This window comes from Platalea leucorodia, assembly GCF_965183815.1.
Source record: "Platalea leucorodia genome assembly, chromosome: 4".
Lineage (NCBI taxonomy): Eukaryota > Metazoa > Chordata > Aves > Pelecaniformes > Threskiornithidae > Platalea > Platalea leucorodia.
Genome location: NC_138826.1, coordinates 18,697,327 through 18,720,555, shown reverse-complemented (window position 1 = coordinate 18,720,555; position 23,229 = coordinate 18,697,327). Strand labels below are relative to the sequence as shown.

The 23,229-nt window shown below is 51.9% G+C and overlaps 1 protein-coding gene across 1 annotated transcript; it reads right to left on the bottom strand.

The window, feature by feature from the left end:
* Nucleotides 1-4,619: 4,619 nt before the first annotated feature.
* On the bottom strand, nucleotides 4,620-9,219 carry HHEX (hematopoietically expressed homeobox). Its single transcript, XM_082310605.1, has 4 exons — nucleotides 8,749-9,219; nucleotides 6,921-7,099; nucleotides 6,637-6,687; nucleotides 4,620-4,978 (listed from the first exon to the last, which is right to left on the bottom strand). Exons 1-4 carry the CDS (start codon nucleotides 9,128-9,130, stop codon nucleotides 4,748-4,750), a joined length of 843 nt encoding a protein of 280 aa, XP_082166731.1. The 5' UTR covers nucleotides 9,131-9,219; the 3' UTR covers nucleotides 4,620-4,747.
* Nucleotides 9,220-23,229: the final 14,010 nt, after the last annotated feature.

Genomic DNA, 23,229 nt, shown 5'->3' with positions numbered 1-23,229 from the left:
GATTATGTCTTTATGACATGGGTGGGTATCTGACATTCAGGGGAAAATTCACAAGTCACCAACTCAATTGAAAGAGTCCACCAAATAATAATTTGTTGGTATAACACCAAGTGACCAAAATAACACAGTCTGGACTTGCTTGAAATTCCCTGGGTTTAGTAGTCATTTGTCAATAGCTCTCAAACAATGGAGTTGTGAAATGGAGCCAGTTAAGTTATCGTGATGACGCTTTTTCGTGATTGTGTCAAGTTTTTTTGGCCTTGGCGTGCACCACCTGAAATATTTTAGAAATACACATTGATTTCCTGTTTTGAATAAATAGGAAGAAAGTAAATCTCCTGTGCTCGTGAGGCCTGAAGCCAACAAAGCCCACGATTCAGAATAGGACAGAGACTCCACAGTTGGCAAAAGCTCTTTGGTAAGTACTTGTTGTCACCAACAGACCTGGACAAAATCTTTCTGTCCTTGCTAAGCCCAAACCACCATTAAACATTAATGGGAAGTTCATCTGAATCAGATCAGCATGCTCTGACCTGCTGTTGATGCTTATTTCAGGTTTTCAGCACTGTCTATCCTGAAACTTTCTCATGGTCTAAAATAATATCTTCAAAATCTAACCTTTTATATATATATACGTAGCTGAAAGACAACAATACCCATGCACAGATTTTTTGTCTGATTTTTTTGTCCTCTGAGAAGATGTCTAATAGCAGATTTCTTCGGGGCCTAATAGCATTTATTGTTGTCCACTAAACTGAGTGGTAGACCCTCCATTTATCCGATATGACCAGAGGAAGGTCCTTTTCAATGAAAGCAAACAATTAGGAGCCCTAAGTTATTATTTCCTATTATTGTGCAATAAAAGAGGCTCTGGCCGTTTCAGTGTGAAGGATTAAACTGTCCGGGATTGCAAACATCGTGCAACCACTTTCCTCCTCACCCCGCCCCCGCACCCCGCCCCCGCACTCCAGGCTCCCTCGGGGAGCACGAACGCGCTGCCCCACGCGTGTCCCGGCCGCGGGGGTGGGCGGCCTCCGCGGACCGAGGAGGTGCCCCCCCGGCCCCGGGGGTGACCCTGGCTTTGGGACGGGGCCCCAGCCGCGGCTGCCCCCCGCCCGGCTCAGCCCGGGCATCCCGCGGGGCAGGCGGCTCTGCCGGCTCCGGGCCACGGCGGCCCCCGCGGGCCGGGAGCCGCGCTGCGTGGGGAATCAAAGTACATAGGCGGCTGGGTCGATATCCTATTAGGTTAGAAACAGTTCTGGATATCAAAGGCCGACGAACCTAATGACTAAAAATATAAGTACCTGACCCGGAGGATTAATCACACACTGTCAAGCTGAAATTGGTGCAATTCTTCCAATCATTAACGTTTTGCTTACAAAAATGTGCTTTTCTGTTTGTTTTTCTGCTAAATGATAACCATTTTCAAGTTGAATCGGCTGATAAAAGAGTCGAAAACAAGACGGGAGTTGTGCTGGAAAGGTCATACGTGCTAGTTCGGCATGAAATAGCCAACAGGCAAACAAACGGGGAAAAGCAGGGCGGCACGGAAGGGGCTCGAAGCTTTTACCGAACGGTGTAAAGTGCTTTGGCTGTTTTTTCTCCCGCCGAGGAGAAGAGACGGCCCGGGGAGAGCCGCCCGCCCGCCCCGCCGTGGGCATCCCCACGCGGGTCTCCCCGCTGTGGAAACGGGCTCGGGGCGTTAGGGACGGCTGCTGGCGGGACGTTGCCCTCACGGCAGCCGGCAGCTCAGCCCGTGGCTCTCCGCCCCGCTGTGTTTTAAGGTGTGTAAAAAAAGGTGTGTTTTACCTGGGCGCCGCGAAGCCCTGAGCCCCCCTCCCCGGGGGGGTGGGACAGCAAGGGCATTTCCACAGCCGAGCCTGGGTGACAGCGCTGTTGTCACCTGTCCCGACCCCCTGCAAATCCACATCCCCGGCCCGGCGGCTGCGGACGGTCCATCTGCGCTCCCCACCTGCGGGGAGCCGCCAAATCCCCTGTCCCCGCTGGGAAGGCGCCTGGGTTTAAGGAGCCCGGCCTGCCGGGACCGCGTTACACCGGCTGGGACGCAACCCCGCGCCGTGCCTCGGGCAGAGCCCCGGCCCCTGCCGCCCCCGCGGGCCCGGCCAGTCTTTCAGCCCGGGTGGCTCCCGGCTTGCCCCGGCCGGGGGATGCCGGCATCGCCCCGCCTGGAAATGGGGTTTAGCGGGGTTCACCCAAGGGCCCGCACCCCCGAGCCGCCGCCTGTCGCCCACCCGTGGCGGCGGCTCTGTCCCACGCGTGTTCCCGTCCCCGCGCGAAAGCACAGCCGTAACACCAAGCCGCCCCGAAGAGGTAACGCCAGTTTCGTGCTCCCTGGTCTCGGTCGGGACAGGCAGACAAGAGAAGGAAAAACGGACGGGACAGGGCCGGGAGGCCCCTGCCCCGGCGCCCCCCGCCCTGCTCCCGGCACCCCGCAGCTCCCGCGGCCCAGCCCCGGAGGCTCACGGCAGGACCCGGGCTGAGACCCGCGACAGAAACACGGAGCGAGGGAAAACGCGAAGGATGGAAAAGCGTTTTCCTCCCCAGCGGAGCCCCGCTGCACGTTTTCTGCTCCCGACGGCGATTTCCTCGCCTTGGGCGCACCGCGCCGGGGCTCGATCCGAGCGCAAGGGCGGAGAAACACCCCAGAGCCGCCCGGCCCGCCCCGGGCTCCCTTTTGTCACGGGTGGCCTTAAACCAGGGGCCGGAGCCCCGCTCCCTGGGGCTGCCGTGCGAGCGGAGGCCGCGCAAGGCCGGGCCCTGCGTGTCCCCAGCGGGGGCAGCTTGCGGGGCCGAGGGGGCGGCCGGAGGCTTCTCCCCTTTCCCGGCGCGCACGAACAGGTGGCAGCGGAGCCTCCCCGTTTTACTTCATGTTGTCGGGCCCCGCTCATGAACGCAGCTTTAAGAGAATAAACCAAAGCTCAGTTATTCAGAAAACTCAGCTGCTCTTTCTCGAAGCGTGAACCCGACGCCCCGGCTGCCCTGAGGGCCTGAGGGCCGTCCCCCCTCGCCAGCCAGAGCAGCCACTTGCTGCTCTCTCAAATCCTTCCCTGGCACTGAGAGCCTCCATGGCACCCGGCCGGGGGCAGCTCCCTGTCCCCTGGCTGCTCGCTGCGGCGCCCGGGGGGGGGCTGAAGACGCCGGAGGGTGCGGGCTGACCCGCCTGGGTGCCCACCCCCGGGATGCCCGGTCCCGGGGGCATTTCCCCGCACCCCCGGCTTCCGCGCTCCTTCCCCGCGCCCCTGGACCGGCATCATTTCGGAGAAAGGCCGATGAATAACCACTGTTGACTCAGGCGGGTCAGCGGCTGCCCCGGCTGGGGTCGATGCCCGGCCCCGCGCAGGCCCCGCCGGCCCCGCTCCCCCCGGCACCCCCAGGGTCGGGGCGACTCGGGGGTAAACACCTCCGCTGCCCGCCGGGGCCCGCGGAGCAGGCTCTCCTCCTCCCGCCGCACACCCCGAGCGGGCCGGAGGCGTGGAGGGAGGCACGGGCACAGGCGAAACCGAAACGCGGGGTGGCAGGCTGGAAAACGGCGAAAGAATAAGCGATGAGCCCGGGCGAGATCCCCGCAAGGCGAGGGCGCCCAGAGAGCCGCAGGGTGGCCGGTGACCGGCACGGTACCGGAGGGAAAAGCCCGATTACAACACGCCTGGGGCACTGCTGGCGGGGGGGAGGTTTGGGATTTCTCCTGCCGGGAACTGGACAGCCAGTGTGGCGGGTGGTGCAGAGTTTAGTTTTTTATTTCACAGACAAGTCCATCAAAAATTAAATACCACGTTTTGCTTTTTTTTTTTTAAACATTGAACAAATATGTACAAAATATGAACAACGTGAGGTATAAAACCGCAAGACTTTTGAAGAAAACCAGTATGTACAGAAGCAGATATGTATACAATAGGCATTATCTTCCCACGGCCGTGTGCCTCACTTATCCTCCACAGCCGATGCCAGTTTCTCTCCTGCAGCAGGACCCTATCACTCCCTGCATTTTCTTCTCAAATACAAAATCTGTAACAAACAGCGCTGGAGATTTTCAAGGAGAAAAAATATGTAATTTTTTTCCCTGCAAATGGAACCATCCAGATTGCAGAGCAAAGTCCTCAAAAATCTGAGAAGGCACATTTCATCTCATGCAAGAGCAAAAATGAGTCTGTCCAAGGACTCTACCCGAGGAACAGAGTGGAGAGCACCACGGCAGGTAAAAGGGTGTGAGCATAAGGCACTTGTCGGGATGGTCAAATCCCTCCCTATTTCACAGAATGTGTTTCTCTGCTTGCAAAGGACGTTTAAATTAATCTATTTAAACTACATTTGTTTACACATACAAAGGGCTTAGTCCTGCAATCCATACTCACTTCCACACTAGCTAGAGAGGAGTTTTGCCTGATCACCAACAGCAGCTGATTCAGACCCCCTGTGAGTAAGGACAGGGTGCAGTATTATATTCCAGTTAGAACATCGATTAATGTACAAGGATATCTTACAAATAATTAAATACAAACCATGCTCCTTTAACCAAATTAGAGATCTGCCAAAAATTGACTGTTTGTGGAAAATACATCTTTCTTTCTCTGCTTATTATAAAATGAGTCTATTTGGTGTTTGTTTTTTTTTTTTTTTTTCTCTTTCACTGGAACCGTGAAAGTTTTCTCCTGTAGCATAATATTCTTCCAAACCAGCCCCTGGTAAAGTGCAAGCCGAGTTAGGGTCCACTCTCCGCGTGGGGCCGTTAGTGGGTAGGATTGTAATAGCCTTTATCGCCTTCAATGTCCACTTCTTGATCGGAGTCGTCGGAGACGTCTGACTCCAGGTCCTCCTGTGAGGCCGGCGAGGGGGTGTACTGCGAGCCGTCCAGGGAGACCTCCTTACCCTTCTGCTCCGGAGTCGGGCAGCTCTCCAGCCTTTGGTCACTGTGACTGTCAGCACCTTCCACTTCTTTTTTGGTGGCCTGGGGGTTCTCCTGCAATGAAAGAAGCCTGCTTTATACAGAAATACGGGCCACGGAGCCAGAAGGCCTGCAAACTCCAGCTGTGCTGGGTGGGAACACCACCTTGGGTCTCTCGCAGGAAAAGGCAGGTGTCCCGCTACCTCCCCGGGCCTCCTGCCTATAAACCTGCCTGAGTGGGACCGGGCTGGGCGAGGGCTCAGCCCCACGCAGGGGCTCGGCTCTGATCCCACTCGCCAGCAGCCACAGGGGCTGCTGCTGTGAATAAGGCTCCTTGGCGATGGTTATCGCAGCCACTTCAAAAGAGTCAGGAGCTGCCGGAGCCCAGGAACCTCTGAACTTTTGTCTTTAGCAAAGCAAATGTTTATTATGAGTCTACAAACACTGACACACAGCTTCCTCCTGCCCTGATCTTTCTTTAATTACACCCAACGGCAAAAGGAGGGAGGCCGAATCCACCAGTGGCCTGAAAGCAAGCGGGAAAAATTACTAATGAAGCTAAAACTCAACACTAAAACACTCACCATTAAAAACAAAACAAAACAAAACCAAACCCCGTTTCCGAAGACAGGAGTAGCCCTGCATCGGCAGCCGTCTGGGGAGCCCAGTCCCCTAAGGGGGCATGAAATGATACTCCTAAGAGAAAGCAGGCAGAGACACGTACCCATGATATAACCGTGCGGGCTCAGAGAAATGGATGCGAGTGAATGAAAAGGAGGAAATGACTTAAAATGGCCGAGATCCCAAGCGAGCTCTCCGGACACCACGGCGTGGGTCAGGCCCTGCCGAGGAGGCACCGCCGGGGACCCAGCCCACCTCTTGCCCGAGTAAAGGGGTTTATTCAAAAAATCAAGTGAAGCATGGGTTAAACCCGGGGGAAGGTCACAGAACAAATATACCTAGAGCGTGGCACTGCAATTAGTTTTCTTTTCTAATTATTTTTATATTGAAGGCTGATTTACCAGTAAAACTCGGCTGTCCACGTCCCACTTACTGAAGCCAGACTCAGGCCACAATGCAGGGATTTTTCTCAAATCTCTGAGCCAAGGGCCCTCAATCTGGCCGAGCCGGGCAGGATCGAGCCCTCTGGGCCATAAAAAAAAATAGATTTATCTGCTTGAGCACAGTTCCTAAGGGAAGGGAAACGGCTTCAACCTCTCAGCCTCATACACTGTAACGATTTGTAAACGAAAAGTAAAAGCTACTCAATTTTCCATGCAGCTCCTCAAAGCAAACAAGGCATTTGTACCTGCCTCTCCCAACATTTGCAGAATAAATCGACTTGTGTTTATTAAGAGAGGGCGATTTAAAAGACCAGTAAATATTCTTCTTCAAAACAACTGCCTAAGTAATTTACTGACAATTACTTATCTTCTCCACGTTAATTGGCTAAACAACATATGGGTTTACAAAACAATTAGCGTGGAGTTTTAATAGGCGGTGTGTGAAAGCCGGGCATAATTGATATAGGAACTACATTAGGAGCTTTTAACGTTAGTGCTGCTTGAACGAGCCCTCATGGATTCCAGCATGACTATTTGTCTTTTTAATCAAGGTGAAGAGGTTAAACAGCCTTTCAGATGACTTCTGCATACAACCTGGAATAGGCGAGCAGGGCGTAAGATAAGACAATTAAAATACTTATTTCTATAGAAACAGAAACATCCCCGTACCTGCTTTAGACGCCTCCATTTGGCTCGGCGATTTTGAAACCACGTTTTGACCTGAGCAACGAAAACGAGAGAAAGCACGGGGTAGTCTCGGAGCCGGCAAGCGCCAGGAGCCTTCCCCGAGCCACAAAGAGAAAGCAAGAGCCAGCCTCCCCCGGGCCGGCCGGTCCCCGGCCCCGGCGCGCCGACAGCAGCAGCACGGCGGGGGCCGAGCGGGGCCGGTGCCGCCGGCCCCGGGGCTGCCCGGGGATGGGGTGCGGCGCCCCGCGGCGTGGGCACGGCCTCACCTGCCTCTCGCTGAGCTGCAGCATCTTGGCCAGGCGCTTCCTCTCCGGCGGGGAGAGGTATTTCTGTGTCTCGAACTTCTTCTCCAGCTCGATGGTCTGGTCGTTGGAGAAGCGGACCTGCCCTCCTTTCCTCTTGTGCAGCGGCCGCTGGATGAAGGGGCTCCAGAGCAGCGGCTTCCCTTCAAAGAGAGGCACAGCGCCGGGGGTCACCGGCCGGCCGCGGACACGCGTGCCCGGGGAGCCCCGGCCCCGGCCCGAGCCCGGGCCTGGCGGCGCGCCGGCCCCAGGGCCCGCTGGTTTCCTTCGCCTGATTTTATTTCCCCCAGTTCCTAGCCTGATCTTTCGCCTCCTCTGATTTTTCACCTCCGCCGAGCAGCGAGACCAGTTAAAGCCACTCTACGGGCTTTGGCAACATTTCCGTCAATGTGTTTCCTGTTGGTCTATCTCGCAAAGAAAAGACAGAGAGAGAGAGAAAAAAAAAAGACCTTTGCTTCCTTCTGCTCTCTCGCTGCGATGCCCCAGAGAAACCATCTCCCTTTCTCGGCACCAGTGCCCGGGGCCCAGGGAGAGCGGGGTCACTGCGGGGCTGGGCGGGGGGATGCGGCAGCACGGGGGCTGGGGTCGCCCGCCCGCCCCGGCCACGAAGCGCCCCGAGGCCCCCACCCCCGGCTGGGGGCTCGCCCGCCCGTGGCCGCGGGGCTTCCCCCGGGCTCAGCCCCGGGCTCGGGGCAGCGGTGCGGGGCGGTGCGGGGCGAGGCGGTGCAGGCAGCGGCACGCCGGGGAGCCGGCCCCGCTGCGGAGCGGCAGCCGCGTCCCGGGGCTGGAGGCTCTGGCCAGTGCCACTGAGTCACTCTGTTTGTCTTTCTGTCTTGCTGCCTGCACCCTTTGAAATTTGCTGCATTGTTTTTCAAGATTTTGCTTGCGTCAGGCTTTAGTAATTCTGGTGCAAAACAGACTCAAAAAATAGGAAGCAACTGGTTATTTTAGCTGTCATAAAGTCACATCCCACACAGAGGAAATGAACAATATCAGAAAAACGGATCCCGGCTATCAGAAGTCGAGTGTTTCCTGAATTTGTCTGTATTGAGGATGTCGATAAAATAATCAGCAATGTGCACGACTCCCGGGGAAGAGCCTGCTTCAGGCGGCCAGGAAAACACTTAACAGCTTCTGAAACCAGATTTACTCCTATCGAGAGCTCAAGGTTTCCTGTATGAACGGAAAGGGTCAGCCTCTTTCACTGCACAAATGCGGTGAGTCAGGTCCAGTTTTGCAATCACTAAGAACAAGTGCTGCAGCCCGGGCGCGGGGCTCGGCCCCCGCAGCGGGGACGCTTCCCCCGGCCGCCGGCGCGAAGGGGCCGCCGGGGCCCCGGCCCGGCCCGGCCCGGCCCCCGGGGAGCCGCGGGGGCCCCGGCGAGCGGAGCCGGCCTCCCGACTGTTTTTCAAGTCATCCGCAGGAAAAGGCTGAGATCTGCCATGCGATCTCCCAGCACAATTAAAACTCCCCACCAAAACCACACGCGACATTACTAAGGACACTCTCAGAGTCACTTGGTTGAAGGAAAACAAATCTGAGTCACCGCGGCCGCGCACTGCGGTCTCGCTGCCAGCCCCGGAGCGCGGCGCGTCCTTAATTTACTGTAAATCAGACGGGGGCCGGAGGGAGACAGGGGGAGCGCGGAGAGGCGGCGGGGCCGGCGGGAACGGGGGGCAGATTTCAGTCACTTCCCATTCCCCCCCAGCCCCCGACGGCGGGGCGCGACGCGACGGGACGGGACGGGACGGGACGGGAGCGGCGCGGCGGCAGGCGGGGGGGCATGGCTTACCCAGGGGGTCCTGCCGGATCAGGGCGTGCGCGTAGTCGCCGACGGCGCGGGGGAAGGAGTAGAGGGGCCCGGCGTAGGCGCCGGTGCCGTAGGTGGCGGCGAGGTGGTGGGAGAAGGCCGGGTGGACGGGGGTCGGCTCGTAGATGGGGGTCCGGTACGGGGACACCAGGCTGGTGAAGGAGGAGTTGGGCGACGGCAGCGTCGGCGGCGGCGGGGCGGGCAGGGAGTGGGGGGCCGGGGCGGCGGCGGGGCCGCGGCCCAGGATGTCCTCGATGTAGAAGGGCGTGGGGTGCGCGGGCTGGAGCAGCGGCGTGGGCGCGTACAGCGGGACGCCGACGCCCAGGGCCGCCGCCGGCGCCGCGCCCGGCGGCTGGTACTGCATGGCGCGGCCGCCGCCCGCGCACCCCCCGCGCCCCCGGCCGCCCCTGCGGAAAGCCGGCCCCGACCGCGGCGGCTGGGTGCTGGCACCGCCGCCGCGGGTTTCTCTGGGCTCGGGTTACCCTTCGATAGGTTTCTATTGGCGCGGGGCGGAGCCCGCGTGGTCTCTGTCCCCTTCCTGCCACGGCTCCCTCCAGCCAATGAGCCCGGCCAGGGAAGGGGGAAACCACCCCCCGCCTCCCCGAGCAAACGCCCCGCGGCGCCAATCAACCACCGCCGCGGCCCGGGGGAGCCCGGGCGGCGGGGCGCCACCGGCAGCGCGCCCGGGCCCCGACGGCACCGCGGGGGGGGTCCGAGGCTGCGGAGCGGGGCTCCGGCGGCACCGGGCGGGGCGCCCGGCGCGGCCCCCGCCGGCTCCCGCTCCTCTGCCCGCGCACGGCACCGCGTCCCCGCGGGAGGACCGCGCTGACCCCCCGCAGCGTGGCCCGGCCCCGGGCCGAGGAGGGAGGCGGAGAAGGGGGTGCGCTCCCCCCCCCCCCCCCGGTGCCCGCCGTGCTCCGCGGGCGCTGCGCCTGCCTGCGCGGCCCGGGAAGGGGGCGGGGGAGCGCGGCCGCGGAGCGGGGCCCGGGCGTGGGCGGAGGGCGGCGGGGCCGCGTAGGCTCCTGCCCCGTCCCCCAGGACAGGGCCGAGAGCCCGGCGGGGCGCGGAGCTGGGCGGCCCTGATTTCCTGCTCCGCGCCCGGCCCGGGCACCGGCGGCCGGCGCGGCCGGCACGCGGCGGGGGCGGCCGCCCCCGGAGGGGTGGTGCGGGGCGCTGGGGACCCGCTCCCCGACAGCCCCGCGGGGGAAGGCGGCGCGGCGGCCCGAGCAGCGCCACCTGGGCACCACCGGTTTAATTTTTAAAAACCCGCCGGGTGTTCCCTCAAGCCCCGCCGCCCCCGGGGAGGGACGTGGGCTCCGTCCGGGCGCCGCCGGCTCCCGGCCCCGGCCCCGCGGCGGGGTTGCCCCTCGCCGAGCGCCGCTGCCGGCCGGACCGGGGGGGCGGGAGGGGGCAGCGACCCCCGCTCTCCCCGCGCCCCGTCACCCACCCGGGGACTCGCCCCGCCGGCAGCGGGCGGCGCCGCCTTCTCCCCCTCCGTGGGAGCGGAGGCGGCAGGTGCCCCCTGCGTGTCCGCGGACCCCGCCGGGTCGCCCGTCCCCCGTCTCCTTCACACGCCCCCGAGCTGACAGCGAGCGCGGAAAGCTGTTAAGGAGTAGCAGGTGCTGGTTTAACTTTTTTTTTTTTTAAGAAAAAAAAAGGTCTCCGGTTCAAACCCACGAAGATCTTAATAACTAAGAGGCTCAGAGCAAGACGAAAGGGTGTTGGTGAAATGGAAATATATATTTTTTTAATAATATAGCGAGGTCGGGGTGTTTTTTTTTTTTTTCTTTACGTTGTTAACAAATGCCAAAACTCACCTTTAAAGCGTGGTCTTGTGTCTTGTAAATATCAGGTACACGTAAAGCGAGCTGACAGTTTTGATTATTTTTTCTCTGCGCTCAGTCTCCCAGGCATTGCTCTTTCCAAGGGGTTTAGCTAATGTTTTCATCTGGAAGTGTTGGATTTGCAGCTTGATTTACTTAATAAATGTACAGTAAACCGATGACCCGGTGCCCTCTGGAATAACGACGTGCATGATACAAGGCAGCAGTATGGAGGGCCCCCACAATATTTTACAAGCTGTCGATTCAAAATCCTGAGAACAAGTTTAACCGAAAAGAAAAAAAACATGTTTTGCTGCATTATTGGAAAACAAATAAATAGAGGAAGAGATTATTCTTTTCTGACTTTTATACAAGCAATAGGCCTTGTTAAAAGGAAGTTTTAATGGCACAGTTATTACATTCCACTACCACTGCATAATCCCTAACAAGAAAAATGAAGCACTTAATTTTGCAGTTCTACAGCACCGCCCCTTTCAAATTCAATTGTTAGACCTTAGCCTTCCTCCTTCCACGGGTTGGAGACTATTAAATCCGCATTCATGAAATGTCACATTTATTGAACTACATAATTTTTTAATATCACTAGTGCAGGTTTTATAGTTGATTTTATTGTTTTTATGGCCATTCGGGGCTCTAAAACCCGGATTTTTTCAATGTTGTCCTTATAATTTTTTTCACACAGTCAGAACTAATAAAATAGAACAGTTGTGACTTTTTAATGCAAGGGGTCTCGGAGTTTCAATATTTTCACTCTGCTGGATACTAAAACCAATAAAAATACATGAGATTTTAATTATTTTCTGGATTAAATAAAACCTTTTCCCTTTCTTTTGGAACATACATTTTGTTTGTAGTTTCTGTTGTGAGGGAGATAATGCAGCTTCGGATAAAATATGTTATTACCAATATTGCTGCGACGAATACAGTTTTGACTGGATTTTACAGTCTAGCGGGCATTTCAAGGAAGGTGCTGCAGACACCCCAAGATCAGTGCAACCAAGACAGTGCTTTAATATTTCTATTGTTTCTTCTCCAGGTTCCCTCTGGAAAGCGCTCCAATTTATCTGAAAAACCTCGGGAGAGAAAGAGAGAGAGAGAAAATACACTCCTTTCCCGATTAAAAAACCTTTCACATTAATTTTCTTGGAATGCGCTTGAAACACCCCCAAGTTTTCTTGCTAATCTGGGGATTTCTGGAGGGCGGCGGGGCGGGATGTGTGCATCCCTGCACCGGCACAAGCTCAGCCCGAAGGGATCGGCTGGAGAACTCATTATTTGGTGTAATAACTTCGGGGCCCTGTCCTCCCCTTCGCTTTCTGTGAAATCCCCCGCCTTCGAGAAGTTCGGAGCTAAAAGGCATTAAAACAAAAAAATAAAAATAAAAATCAGGGACCCGGCTTGTTCCAGGCGGCCCCGCTGCCAGCCCCGACGGCGGTGCCCGGGGGGATGCCCGGCTCCCCCGCCGCCGCCCGGGACGCGCTCCCGGCGGGGCGGGCCGTAAAAGCAGCTCAGGCTGGGGGAGGCCGGTGCAAATAGGCTGCTTCGTGCGTCCCCCAACCCGGGGGCTGGCGGGGATGGGGTCGGACAGGCTCCCCGGGGGAAGCAGCGGGGGCCTGGCTGCCACCGGCCGCCCCCTAAATGCTCCCCGAGCGATGTTGCCAGGGCGGCCTCGCAGGACAGTGCCCCCGGGCCGCGCTAAGCCTGGCCCAGCCACGCTCATCGGCTGCTTGGAGCTTGTTTCCCTCCCCTTCCAGCCCCCGTCCTGCGTGGAGCTTTCCCCAAGGACGGCGCCCCACGGGTGCCTCGGGGTAAGCCCTTACCGGAGGAAGCGGGCAGCCCGCGGGCTCCGGTGGGGCTCTGGAGCCTCCCGCCGGCCGCCGCCGCCTCCCTCCCGGTGCTGCGGGGAGCCGGCATCCCGGCGGCGGCGGGTCCCGCTCCGCGGCCCGGCTGCGGGTGGCCGGGTCTCCCTCGCCCCCCAGCCCCGGGGCGGGGGGAGCAGCGCCGCTTTAATTTAGCGTTTATGTGTCACCGTGTCCGTGAGCGGGTTTTACAGGGCGGCGGTAACGTGAAACACCTGGACGGCGGCACCGCGGGCGCGCAGGGCGGGGGGCGGCGGAGGGGCGGGCGGCTGCGCCGGTCTGTCGTCAGGCAAATGCGTTAAAATAAAGTAATAAAAAAAAAATCAATCAAAAAAAAAGCCAAACGTCGGAAAATCAGCAAATGAATGCTTCCAAACCCAGCGACAAATGCCAGGTGGTATTTCCACCGCACCCCCGACTACCTGCGATAAACGCCCCACAGAAGATTTCTGATTCCTGGGGTGGTTATTCCAGGCAACACATTAACTACTCCGCGATTCATAAGTGAAATGAGTCTCGAAGCACAGAACTCCTTCCCTGCCTCGCAGGTTCTGTTACCACTAATATGTATTTTTTTGGCATGGTACCTGCCTGGTTTCTGCTCTTAAAAATGGGAGTTTCGCCCAAAATAGCACCCTCTGTGACACTGCAGGCTTCAGGAGAGTTACACCAGAGATGAATCATTCCTAGCTGAAGTAACTGCGTTTGGCTGTACAGAATTAGTGAGCAATCCAGCAAAGTCCATCTTTTAACAGCCGGAGCGGGCTACCAGCAGCGTCATCCCCTAACGCTACAGGGCACTTTCCAAGAGGATCCAGCCTGCAGCCATTCCACCCTTTCCCATTATTGAAAATATTTCAAGACTCTTCCAAGAGAGGTGAGGCCACAGCCTTGAACACCTTCCAAGGAGGAAATAGGAGGGAGTTCACCTCTCCGATTTTCCTAACGCCGTGGAAGCCAGACTGCTCCAGACAGAGGCACCGCGCGTTGTGGGGTGATGTCAGTCGGTGCTGCTGTCTTCCAGATAACTCATCTGTTAGATATTCGCTTCTCAAATCTTCCTTCTCCTGACCGTCGTGATTTGATTTACTAAATGAGTTACAACCACAATAAACATTAAGGCAGGTCAGTCTTAAAGGCATTCATTAGATGTAGCAGAACAAGACAAATCTTGGTCTACAAAAGGGTGGACAACATATGAACTATTATTCTAGGCAGACCTGGCAGGAGATTATCATTTTCCATCCTACATCCTTATATTCATCTGATTACGATTTTGCCAAATTTAAATCATCCAGGTGGAAAAAATTCTGTTCTGAGGGAATCTGCCTCATGCTAAGTGTGTTTAAGGTTTCAGCAAAACTGGTTCAGCTGTTTCTGAGCATTGGGTTAGAGGAAAGCAGATTTTTTTCGCTGGCATTTAGACATCCTTGCCTTGTACTGAAAACCTGCGGTGCCCCACCACAAGGGAAACTTCAGGAGCATGAAAGCATCCAGCAAAAAGTCAGCCAGGGGTTGCCTCTTCGGTTCTTCCCTTGCTCTTCCACCTGGGGCTGTGGTTTACAGTTGGGCAAAACAAAGATCCCAAACCTCTGCAGAGAGACATGGACACCTTGGGAATATTTAGGCCACCCATGGGCCTGACTTGGCTCTGTGATGATTTGAAGAGCTCTTCTTTCTTGGCACCAAATATTTGTGGGTATGAGACATGTGTTGCCACCAGCAAGTGCCCTTTTCCTATATGCTGTCACCAGCTCTGAGAAAAAAAAAGAAAAAAAGCTACAGAAAAGCTTTAATGGTGCTTTTGAGTCTTGTCAAGGATTTCCAAGGCAACACATGCCAGACCCTCAGGGGAGCACATTGGTAAGGTGCCTGCAGTTCCTCTAGCCCCCAATATTGTTAATATCTCTTCTGGGACACGTTGACTTGCAAAGTGGGATATGCAACATTTATGGCTCTGTGGTAAAAGGAAGGAACACATGGCCCCGTATTATAAACATAGTTTAATACCACTTTCTTTCTGGACTGGGCTGTCCTAGTGATTACCGTGATACCAGCTTCTCTAACCGGGAGTTTAATTCAGCTGAAGTGTGACATAATTCACCAGAGTTTTCTTCTGAATTGCAAAGAGGCATCCCATGAAACTACGTAGGGTGTAATGTTTTTTGGAATGCACTTTCCTAACCCTTTCTTGGCCTGAAGAGTTTCTTATCTGACCATTATGAGAATGTGGTGAACAATGCTATGAAAAACAAAGCAATATATTGTTCCTTACAGGCTCATATTTCCTATATATCTGCCACCACAAACCATGAGCTATTTTGGATCCTGCCTCTAAGTGCAACTGAAAGCTGCTTGGTTAATTATGTTTATTTGGGGTGATGGCAACTGTAACATGTTAAAACTTCTCTGTATTCTTATGTGTTGGCTACACACAGAAAGATTACACCCAAAAACACATATAATTCCCAGGGGCTAGATTGTCTCTCACATCTTGCACAATCATTTACGTAAGTGCAAACTGAATATAAAACGCTGCTAACACAGACTGCTGGCTACCGTACACCCACTCTGTGTTGATATAAATGACTATAACAAGATACCAGACAATGGAGAATCTGCCTAAACTACAGTGATGACAAAACATCTTTTTCTTACAGAGTAATCAGAATATGAAATATTGTACGTTTCAAAGAGGACTTGTGCAGCAAGATTTTTCACTGTAACAGTTCCAATGGGTCCAAAGTACACACAGCTAAATTTGATGTCAGTAGGAATTAGGTATGAATAGGGAGTGTTACTTAGTTATTTTGTTAATGTTTTCCAGAGCTTACACATTCACTCTACATTTTTTAGCAAACTTTATCATTTTGGCATCATAAAATCAATCCCTAGATAGGTTTGTTTTATCTGGAGCCGGTACGCACATGCAGTTGCTGTTAATAGTCAAATATAGAAGCTTACAATAATAATCTAGCTAACTATTAATGGCTGTTTAACAGTGGAGTTAGAAGGATGGATCTGAAATCTGTCCTCATCTGAAAAATAGATTGCTAGACTCTCAGGTGCAGAAATTCTTTAAAGGCTTCATTTCCATGGGTAGGAGCCAAAATACTTGGGTAGAATTGGCACTAAAAGGCTAGAGGAGGAATTGCCTTAGAGACAAATTCAGAACTTGTGTAATGGGTTTGGAGTCCATTGAAGCTGATGATTTTCATAGGCAAATCATGTATTTTTTCATAACAGAATGACAGCATATGCCTTGACGGTTGCACATGGAAAGATCTCGTAAAGTACAATATTAAATGGCAGAAAGGAAAGGAAGAATCATTTTTCCCTAAGGCAGGTATCTCCCCCTCTTGCTCCTGCCCCTGAGCTGAGGTCTCCCTGTAATGGAAACTGCGTAGCCCCGAATCCACTGATGAAACACGGCAGCCTCAGTTGCAGATGGTTCCCAGCCTCAAGTATCGGAGTCCAGAGGACCTTATTGTGCCACCTGTACTCTGTTAGGTCACACCAGAGGTGGCAGGAGAGCTACTGCTAGGTCTGAGGACACTACAGTTTCCTGATAGTGGCAAAATCTCAGTGTCCCAGAGTACCAGTGGCACTTTCAGCTACACAGAGAATATTTGGCACCTGCCAATGAGGACTTCTGCTTTGTGACGGGGACTCAGGAGGATGCCACGTCCTCTGGGAGCGCAGCTCAGCTGGCCTTTGCAGTTTGCCCCACTCCAGGTGCAGAATCGGGAAGGACTGACTTCTGAATTGTCCAGCTCTGCCGACAGCTCTGGTTTGGCCCCTGGTAATGGTATCATGGAGCGGAGAGGAAGCCCGCATGATTTGGGATATAAAGCAAAACGAAGACACTTTCCCCAGTCAAAGTGGAGGGTAAGGGCTTCCATTCAATGTGAGGGATATAGGAGCAATTGACATCCGACCTGGAAAGTTATTTTATTGTTACTGTTCTGAAAGCACGCATCATTTAATAAACAGAGCCGTGCCTCAGCTCTGTATTCACTGGTGGCTGTCTAAAATGATGTGAGCTCAAGCTGGCTCAAAGGAAGGTGTAGGTGAGCACCCTGAGTGGGTCTTTGCCATGTCTGGTTTCATTGACCCTCTCTGGCAATAATCACCTGTCAGGCAAGTCCCTGTTCAAGTCCCTTCAGAATCTGGAAATAAGGGGAATGCTTTTGCAAAGCTGCAGGCTTTCCCATGTTCTATGAGTTTATTTCGTAGCCTTTTGTTGTTTTTTTTTTTTTTTATTTTTCTTCCCTGGAGTCTGGTTGGGAAATTTGTCTTGGTTGAGCTATCGTGTTTCTACGCTTTGCTTCTCTGTGTCAGCAGTGCTGGTCATGGAAACCTGCTGAACCGCTTGTGCAGCTGAGAGTACAGCTCTCCTGGTAGGCATGAAGTCAGGCGGACAGCAAGGTGCTTTATACCAAATATAATTACTCCGGAACGGAAACTAGCACAACAATATATGCTGGGACGGCAATATCCACACCACAACTTGTACTCGTTATAGTACTTCTGCTAAAAGCAACACAAAAAATAAGTCATGCTTGACATGAAAATAAATATGCCAATAAAAAACCTATATATATCTGTAAAATCTGTATTTAAAACATTACAGTTCTTTCCTAGTACTTTAAGGATTGGGTTTGACTAACTTTTCAGAGCAGCTTTAACAGCAGCGCTTTCTCAATCCTTCCATAGTTTGACCATCTCATAATCTTACCTCATCCTAGTACTGGGGCCTGAAATTGTAGGTGCAGATGCAGGAGTTTTAGTGTTGCAGAATCTAAACCATAGCCCAGATGTTTCCTTGAAGTCACACCATGACATCAGAGCCAAACCTGATGTAGATGCTAATCCAAATCTTGATCTCTAACCATACTTTGTTTATTTTAAAATACTTGCTTTAAAACATTATAGCAAAATTACTATAAAAAGATGTAAATATGTATCTGAATAGTATCCTCAGTAGCCAGACAGGTGATACATAGCTGCTGAGAAGGAGCAGCTGGACTTCAACCCAGAGCTTAGTGCTGCATCCTCGTAGGTGCTTGTACACTGTTCAGCTCAGCTGATGAATTAGCAGAGTAATTCAGAGGCAGATCTACAGTCCACGCTTCTGCACCTACATCTGCTGGAGCAGACACATGCAGGAAATGCCTGGAGAAGGAGCACCCGCCTTGGGGCTCCCCTTGCCCAGCCCAGGCAGCAAATCCCCACCGTTCAAAAGCATGTCTGCTTCCAGGGACTCCAAGGCAGCAACAGGCAGTGCAGTTTGCGGGGGTCATTCATGCAGTGAGCAATGAGAAACGTTATGCATGTGGGTCACAGGCCAATCCAAGCGGTTCTTCACATGTCAAGGTACAGCCAAATATATAATCGGCACGTGAATAGAAATGGGATTTTAAAAATCTGTTCAGACTCACTGGATACGTAGAACATCTGGGGAGGAGATGCAGAAAGCAGGCTGCTCACCAGGACAGAGACTTCAGAGACACTGTAGATTGTGGGAGAGACCCACAAATTACAGAATCATAATAGACCAAAACGATTCCTTGTGTAATATTACCAACACATACTAGAAATTAACTGGAGAAATATCTTCCTTTTAGAAGAACAGATGCTACACTGCCTTCTGTGTAGTTGTGTGTTTTAAATTTCTGTAATCTAACTTTAGGAAATATATACTATTTCAGTAATTTTCTTAAAAAGGCAATGAAAACTAAAGTCTCGGGATTAATTAACATGATATAACCAATTTAAACTGAAGGAAGAGGTAACTCACATTCATTCTTTGAAGAACATCTGACAGCCTGAGAGGGACTGGGTGAGCCCTGCCTGGCTTCTGCCATTACATCACCTTCTAGGAGATGTGTTCTTGAAGAAAGGAGGTCTTCTACAGTCTCAGATGCACTGCAAATCTGACCATAAGTAAAGGCAGGTTTAGTTGGACCATTACAGAATCAAGTCAGAACAGTCTACCTTTCAAGATAAATAAGCAATTTAATTTTAGGATGTGCCTAAACCAAGCCCTCACTGCATCACTTCATTTCTGTGGCTTCCAAGCTGCTTTTCTATTGGTTTTGTCTCTTCCAAATTATGTTGCATTTCACCTCAGGACTGAATCTACTGGGAGACATGACATTGCTCTTTATGTAGCCTTCATAGCACCCATCAGTTACCTGTGAAATATTAAACGTAAGAATGTGTGTTAAATTCAGTTAGCCAGGATAAGTGTGTTCTATAGATAAATGGGTTTGTTTGGGAGGAGCACCACAGCCGGTCAAAGCTTCTGTCTGTATCACTGAAGAGTAAATTCCTAAAGAGTCAGGATGCTCTAGATAAGCATAAAATCACAGAAAGTAGCAGACAGAAGTCGTGTTGGCCAGGTCTGCCACACAGCGCGCACTCCTCAAAACCCTGCTGCAGTTACATCTGTTGCAACTCAATGCTCTTTCATTTTCTGCCTGTTGCATTTTCATTACATGTTGCAGCGGCATTTTCTACAGTTTTCTTCATATTTAGTTCACGCATGGGCTTTGGACACATCAGTCGCCCTGCTGTGGGTTTCATGATGTGAATAGCTTCTTAGGAGTACACAGAGACCTACAGCTAAAGCCCAAACAGGATTAGCCTTTCCATGTCTGCCTACAACCTAACTTAGACCCAGGGATGTGCTTCCTCCAGAGAATGCCTGAACCAAGGTCGAGGTCCTGTGGGCATTGCCACAGACAGGAGCGTGAATGGGACATGAACAGTGCTTTTGTCTGCTTTTGGGACATGCAGAGCAACGACTCCAACGGCACCAACTGGGCCTTTCTGCCGGGCCACAAGAGGTGGCTCAAGCCCCTCTTCATAGTGCGGGCAATGGCACTGACAGCTTCTCTCCACTGGGCGAGAGCATCATACCCTGTGTGCTCCTGGCAAACGTTATGTGCTGAGACCTGGAACGCCCAGGTCAAACCCAGACATGGGGCAAGGTCGGGGATGGTGAAGTATTGTTATTACATTTTCTTTCTTCTAAGCCCATCATTACTTATGCTACTCTCTTGTCCCACACTAACCTAGTTCCTCTCATTCCTGGAGGTTTACACTTAAAACATTAGTTAACAGTTATTATGTCATCTTACTCCCTAAGTGTTGGTTAGCAAATGCTATGCTGTCAGCTCTTTTCTCATCAGCCAGTTCTTCCAAGCATATAGCTACAGTTGGCTCTTCTTCTCTGAACTTCCTCCAGCTTGTCTTCCTGGTAACGAGGTGCAGAGAACTGCGCTCACCTTTTCCAGATGCTATCGCGTGTCAGTTCCAAGAAGAGAGGCTCGCTCACTCTTTCCCTGTGGTGTGTCTCCACGAGAGCCCCAAATTGTATCGACATTTTTAACCGTCGCATCACCTAGCAAATTCAAATGCAAATTCGGAGGCCCTCCTTGTCCGGCGCAGCAGTGAGCACATCTTTTCCGCCCTAAGAGGAAAGGAAGACGGCGGACCTCGCCTTTCTGACAAACAGTGCCATTTTTGTAGGGAGCTCAGATTGTTTTCTAACTCTTTGCATTAATCAGGTAAATTGGCTTATTTATGACAGGGAGAGGAACGATAGGAAGTACTAACTAACCCCGTACTGGTGGTCAGAGTAAAGCAAAAACAAAGCCGGTTTCCAGTTCTCTGCGCTGAGACTGATTTTCCATTGTCATTCCACATTATCTTCCCATTTAAGTCTGCCCGTGCAATTCTGTTGTGCATCCTGTAATTCTGTTTTAGCAGGTTTAAAACAAACAAAAGGAAGTAGTTTTTCACACAGTGCATAATTAAATTGTGGAACTTGTTGCCATGGGAAGCACTGGATGCCAAAAGTACAAATGGGTTCAGAAAAGGAGAAGACAAATTAATGGAGGATAGGTACATTGATGAGTATTAAACATAGTAGCTTGCTCACAGTGTTTGGCTCAGGAAGCCCTTACGCTGCTGTTTGATGAAGGCAGGAAAGAATTTCTCTATCTGTGCCTGTTTCTCACACAGTTTCCCTCAGCAGCCTCCTCTGGTCACTGGCAAGAAGAAGACATTGGAGTTAAGGCTTTGTCTTAGTAGAGCAGCTCTAATGTTCCTCTCTTAATGAAAGCCACAGATGTCAATAGATGCCTGTAAGTTTAACAAGTTAATCTTTAAGCTGAAAATTGACTCTGAGACTTCTGAATTCCTCTTTGGACATTTTTATCAGATCTGATCCAGCTGACGTTAATACATGAAGTTTACAGCAAAGTGTATGACTGAAATGGGATATTTTAAGTCTTCAGGACGGCTAGGTTTGTTGGCCTAGCCAACAGTTTGATTTTGCAGATATTACAGGTTGGATCAACCTCATTGGGGACTGATGTCAAGAGGAAACCTGTTATCTGGGCTGTGAAAGTTGTATCTGCTCTTGGAGCTCTCTCCCCTCCCAGAACAAACGCTCCCACCGGTCAACATGGTGCCATCTCTTCTTGTTGACTTTGCTCTGTAATTGCTGATTTATCAGTCTCTCCTCAGACTTCTCAATTTGTCTTGGCTGACGAGCAAAACGAGCAGAGCCGTACATGCACACACAGAGTCAGAAAGGAGAGGATGGCAGGCTGGCGAGGTGGGGAGCGAGCCCTGGCCTCGTGGCTGCCGCTCTCGCTTGGGCAGGGAGCCTCACCCCACAGGCTGCACCAGTTGCTCCAGTCCGGGAGGGAAAACTGGCCCATAATTCTGATAGCATCATGAGTTGCTTTCAGTTTTTGTTCTGTGTGTTTGGCTAGAAAACATGTAGTCTGATCTCATTTGTATTGCTTTGTCATTGAGGTTTCTTTCTGCATCATTCAGAATGACAGAATCTCATTTTGGTCACAGCTCTGTTTCCCCACTTCTCCTGCATTAGCTCAGACCGTGTGCTAACTGCCTTGGTTACTGCAGACAAATTCACTCAGGCAAGGTAATGAATAGAATCAAGTGAATTATTTCTATTGTGGAGAAAGCTGTATATGTTTATCTACATTATGTTGTTAAAATGCACACGGTTAAAAGCCAGAAAACAGTCTGCTGTTTTAAGAGCCTGCTTCACCGCGAAAGCAATGGCAATGCAAAAGGCTCGAATTCAGAGGCTTCTTTTTCTCTTTGTCACCAGAAGCCCCAAAGTACAGGACGTTTCCTTGGATTTTGAAGAATTTTTCAGATCCTTTGGTTGCAGGAGGGAGAAGGTCAAACTGCATGATCTGACTGAATTAGCCATCTGCTTGTCTAGCTCCATCACACAGTACTTTAACTTTAGCATCTCAATGTTATTAACCCAAATTTCCCAAATGTTGCTATAGTTCTTTGTCTTGTATGACTGTAGACTCTATCGAAGGAAAGCTTACATTCAAGTCAAGTGTTAGGAGCGGCACTGGTTCTCTTTTTTTTTGTCTGAGTGCTACTGGGATAGAGAATATGAACTCCCAGTGCGGGATGCAGCTGTGACTACAGTAGCACTGTGCTGCCAGACAGGGGAGGGAGAAGACCGTGGTCTGGCGACTCTAGCCTGGAAACTGGGGACCTGGACACCTACTTTTGCCATGGCATGCCACTGCTGGAGCTCAGGGCACCGCATCCATGCCTGTCTATGCCTGTTCACCTGCTCCCTGACCGGTCTTTTAGACTAAATTCTTCTACAGGTATGATGCGCATAGTACCCTGTTCAGTGTATCTTGGCAGGGAGATCTTGGAATGTCCATAATTTAAATTTAAATTATGACACAAAAGCAGTGATCAAAATGTTCAAGCCATGGTCTTGAAAGGAGCTGTCAAAGGCCACTTTATTAGCCCTGTTTCACTAGCAAGTTAAGATGCCCCCATGAAAAACTATGAACAAGCTTTTTTCTGTCAATCAGTTATTAACATACCAGTCCTCAGTTTTTTCAGTGCCAATTATTCTTGTCTCTACAGACTGGGGTGCACTGCTCATGATGCAGAATATTCCCTAGAAATAATAGGTTAAAATAAACAGCCAACCCAAGCCCAAAGGCAAAGAGCTAGTCCTGGACACCAGGCAAGATAATCAGGGAATAACTAACACAGATAATTAGCAAATCATTCAAATGAATTGATTTGGCCCTGGCTGGCGTCCCCGTTTCTGCCTGAAAGCTTTGGTGAAATCCAAATAAGTGGCAGTTATCTTACTGTCTCTTCCTGTTATCTGACTAATGACAGCAGGGGAGAGAGGGGAAATCATGTCTTTGAACAGGATCATGGCCTTTCATTTAAAGTAAATACTACATCAAAATGGAAACTGCCTGAAGTATGAGTCTGCCTTGGCTTAGTCCTGAGCAGATTAAGTAATGTATTAAAACCAGACAATATCAGATTCTTGCAATGGCTTCAGCACCTACAAATGCACACACAGAGAATCAGAAAGTGCTCTTTATAGTGACCTGAAGGTGGCTAACAGTACAGCGTGAGGTAGCTGTGAAGAGTCAAAATTCAGCCAAGGCATCTGTATTTTATGTTTCAATAAATATCTTTAACATTAAAAAAACACAATAGGAAAATTCAAAGTGAGTGATGCTTATCCCAGATTCATCTATGCACTTGTAGCATCCAAGTTAAAATCATTGCCTCCTTAGGTTCCCATGTAGTTGCTGGAGAAAAACAAGCAGGGCACCTGGCAGTGATTCATCCTCTGAGGTTCCCATCTCTCTCCCCTGACTTTGGAGAGAGCAGGGTATGACAGGGTTTTCACTTCGGTACCTCCATTT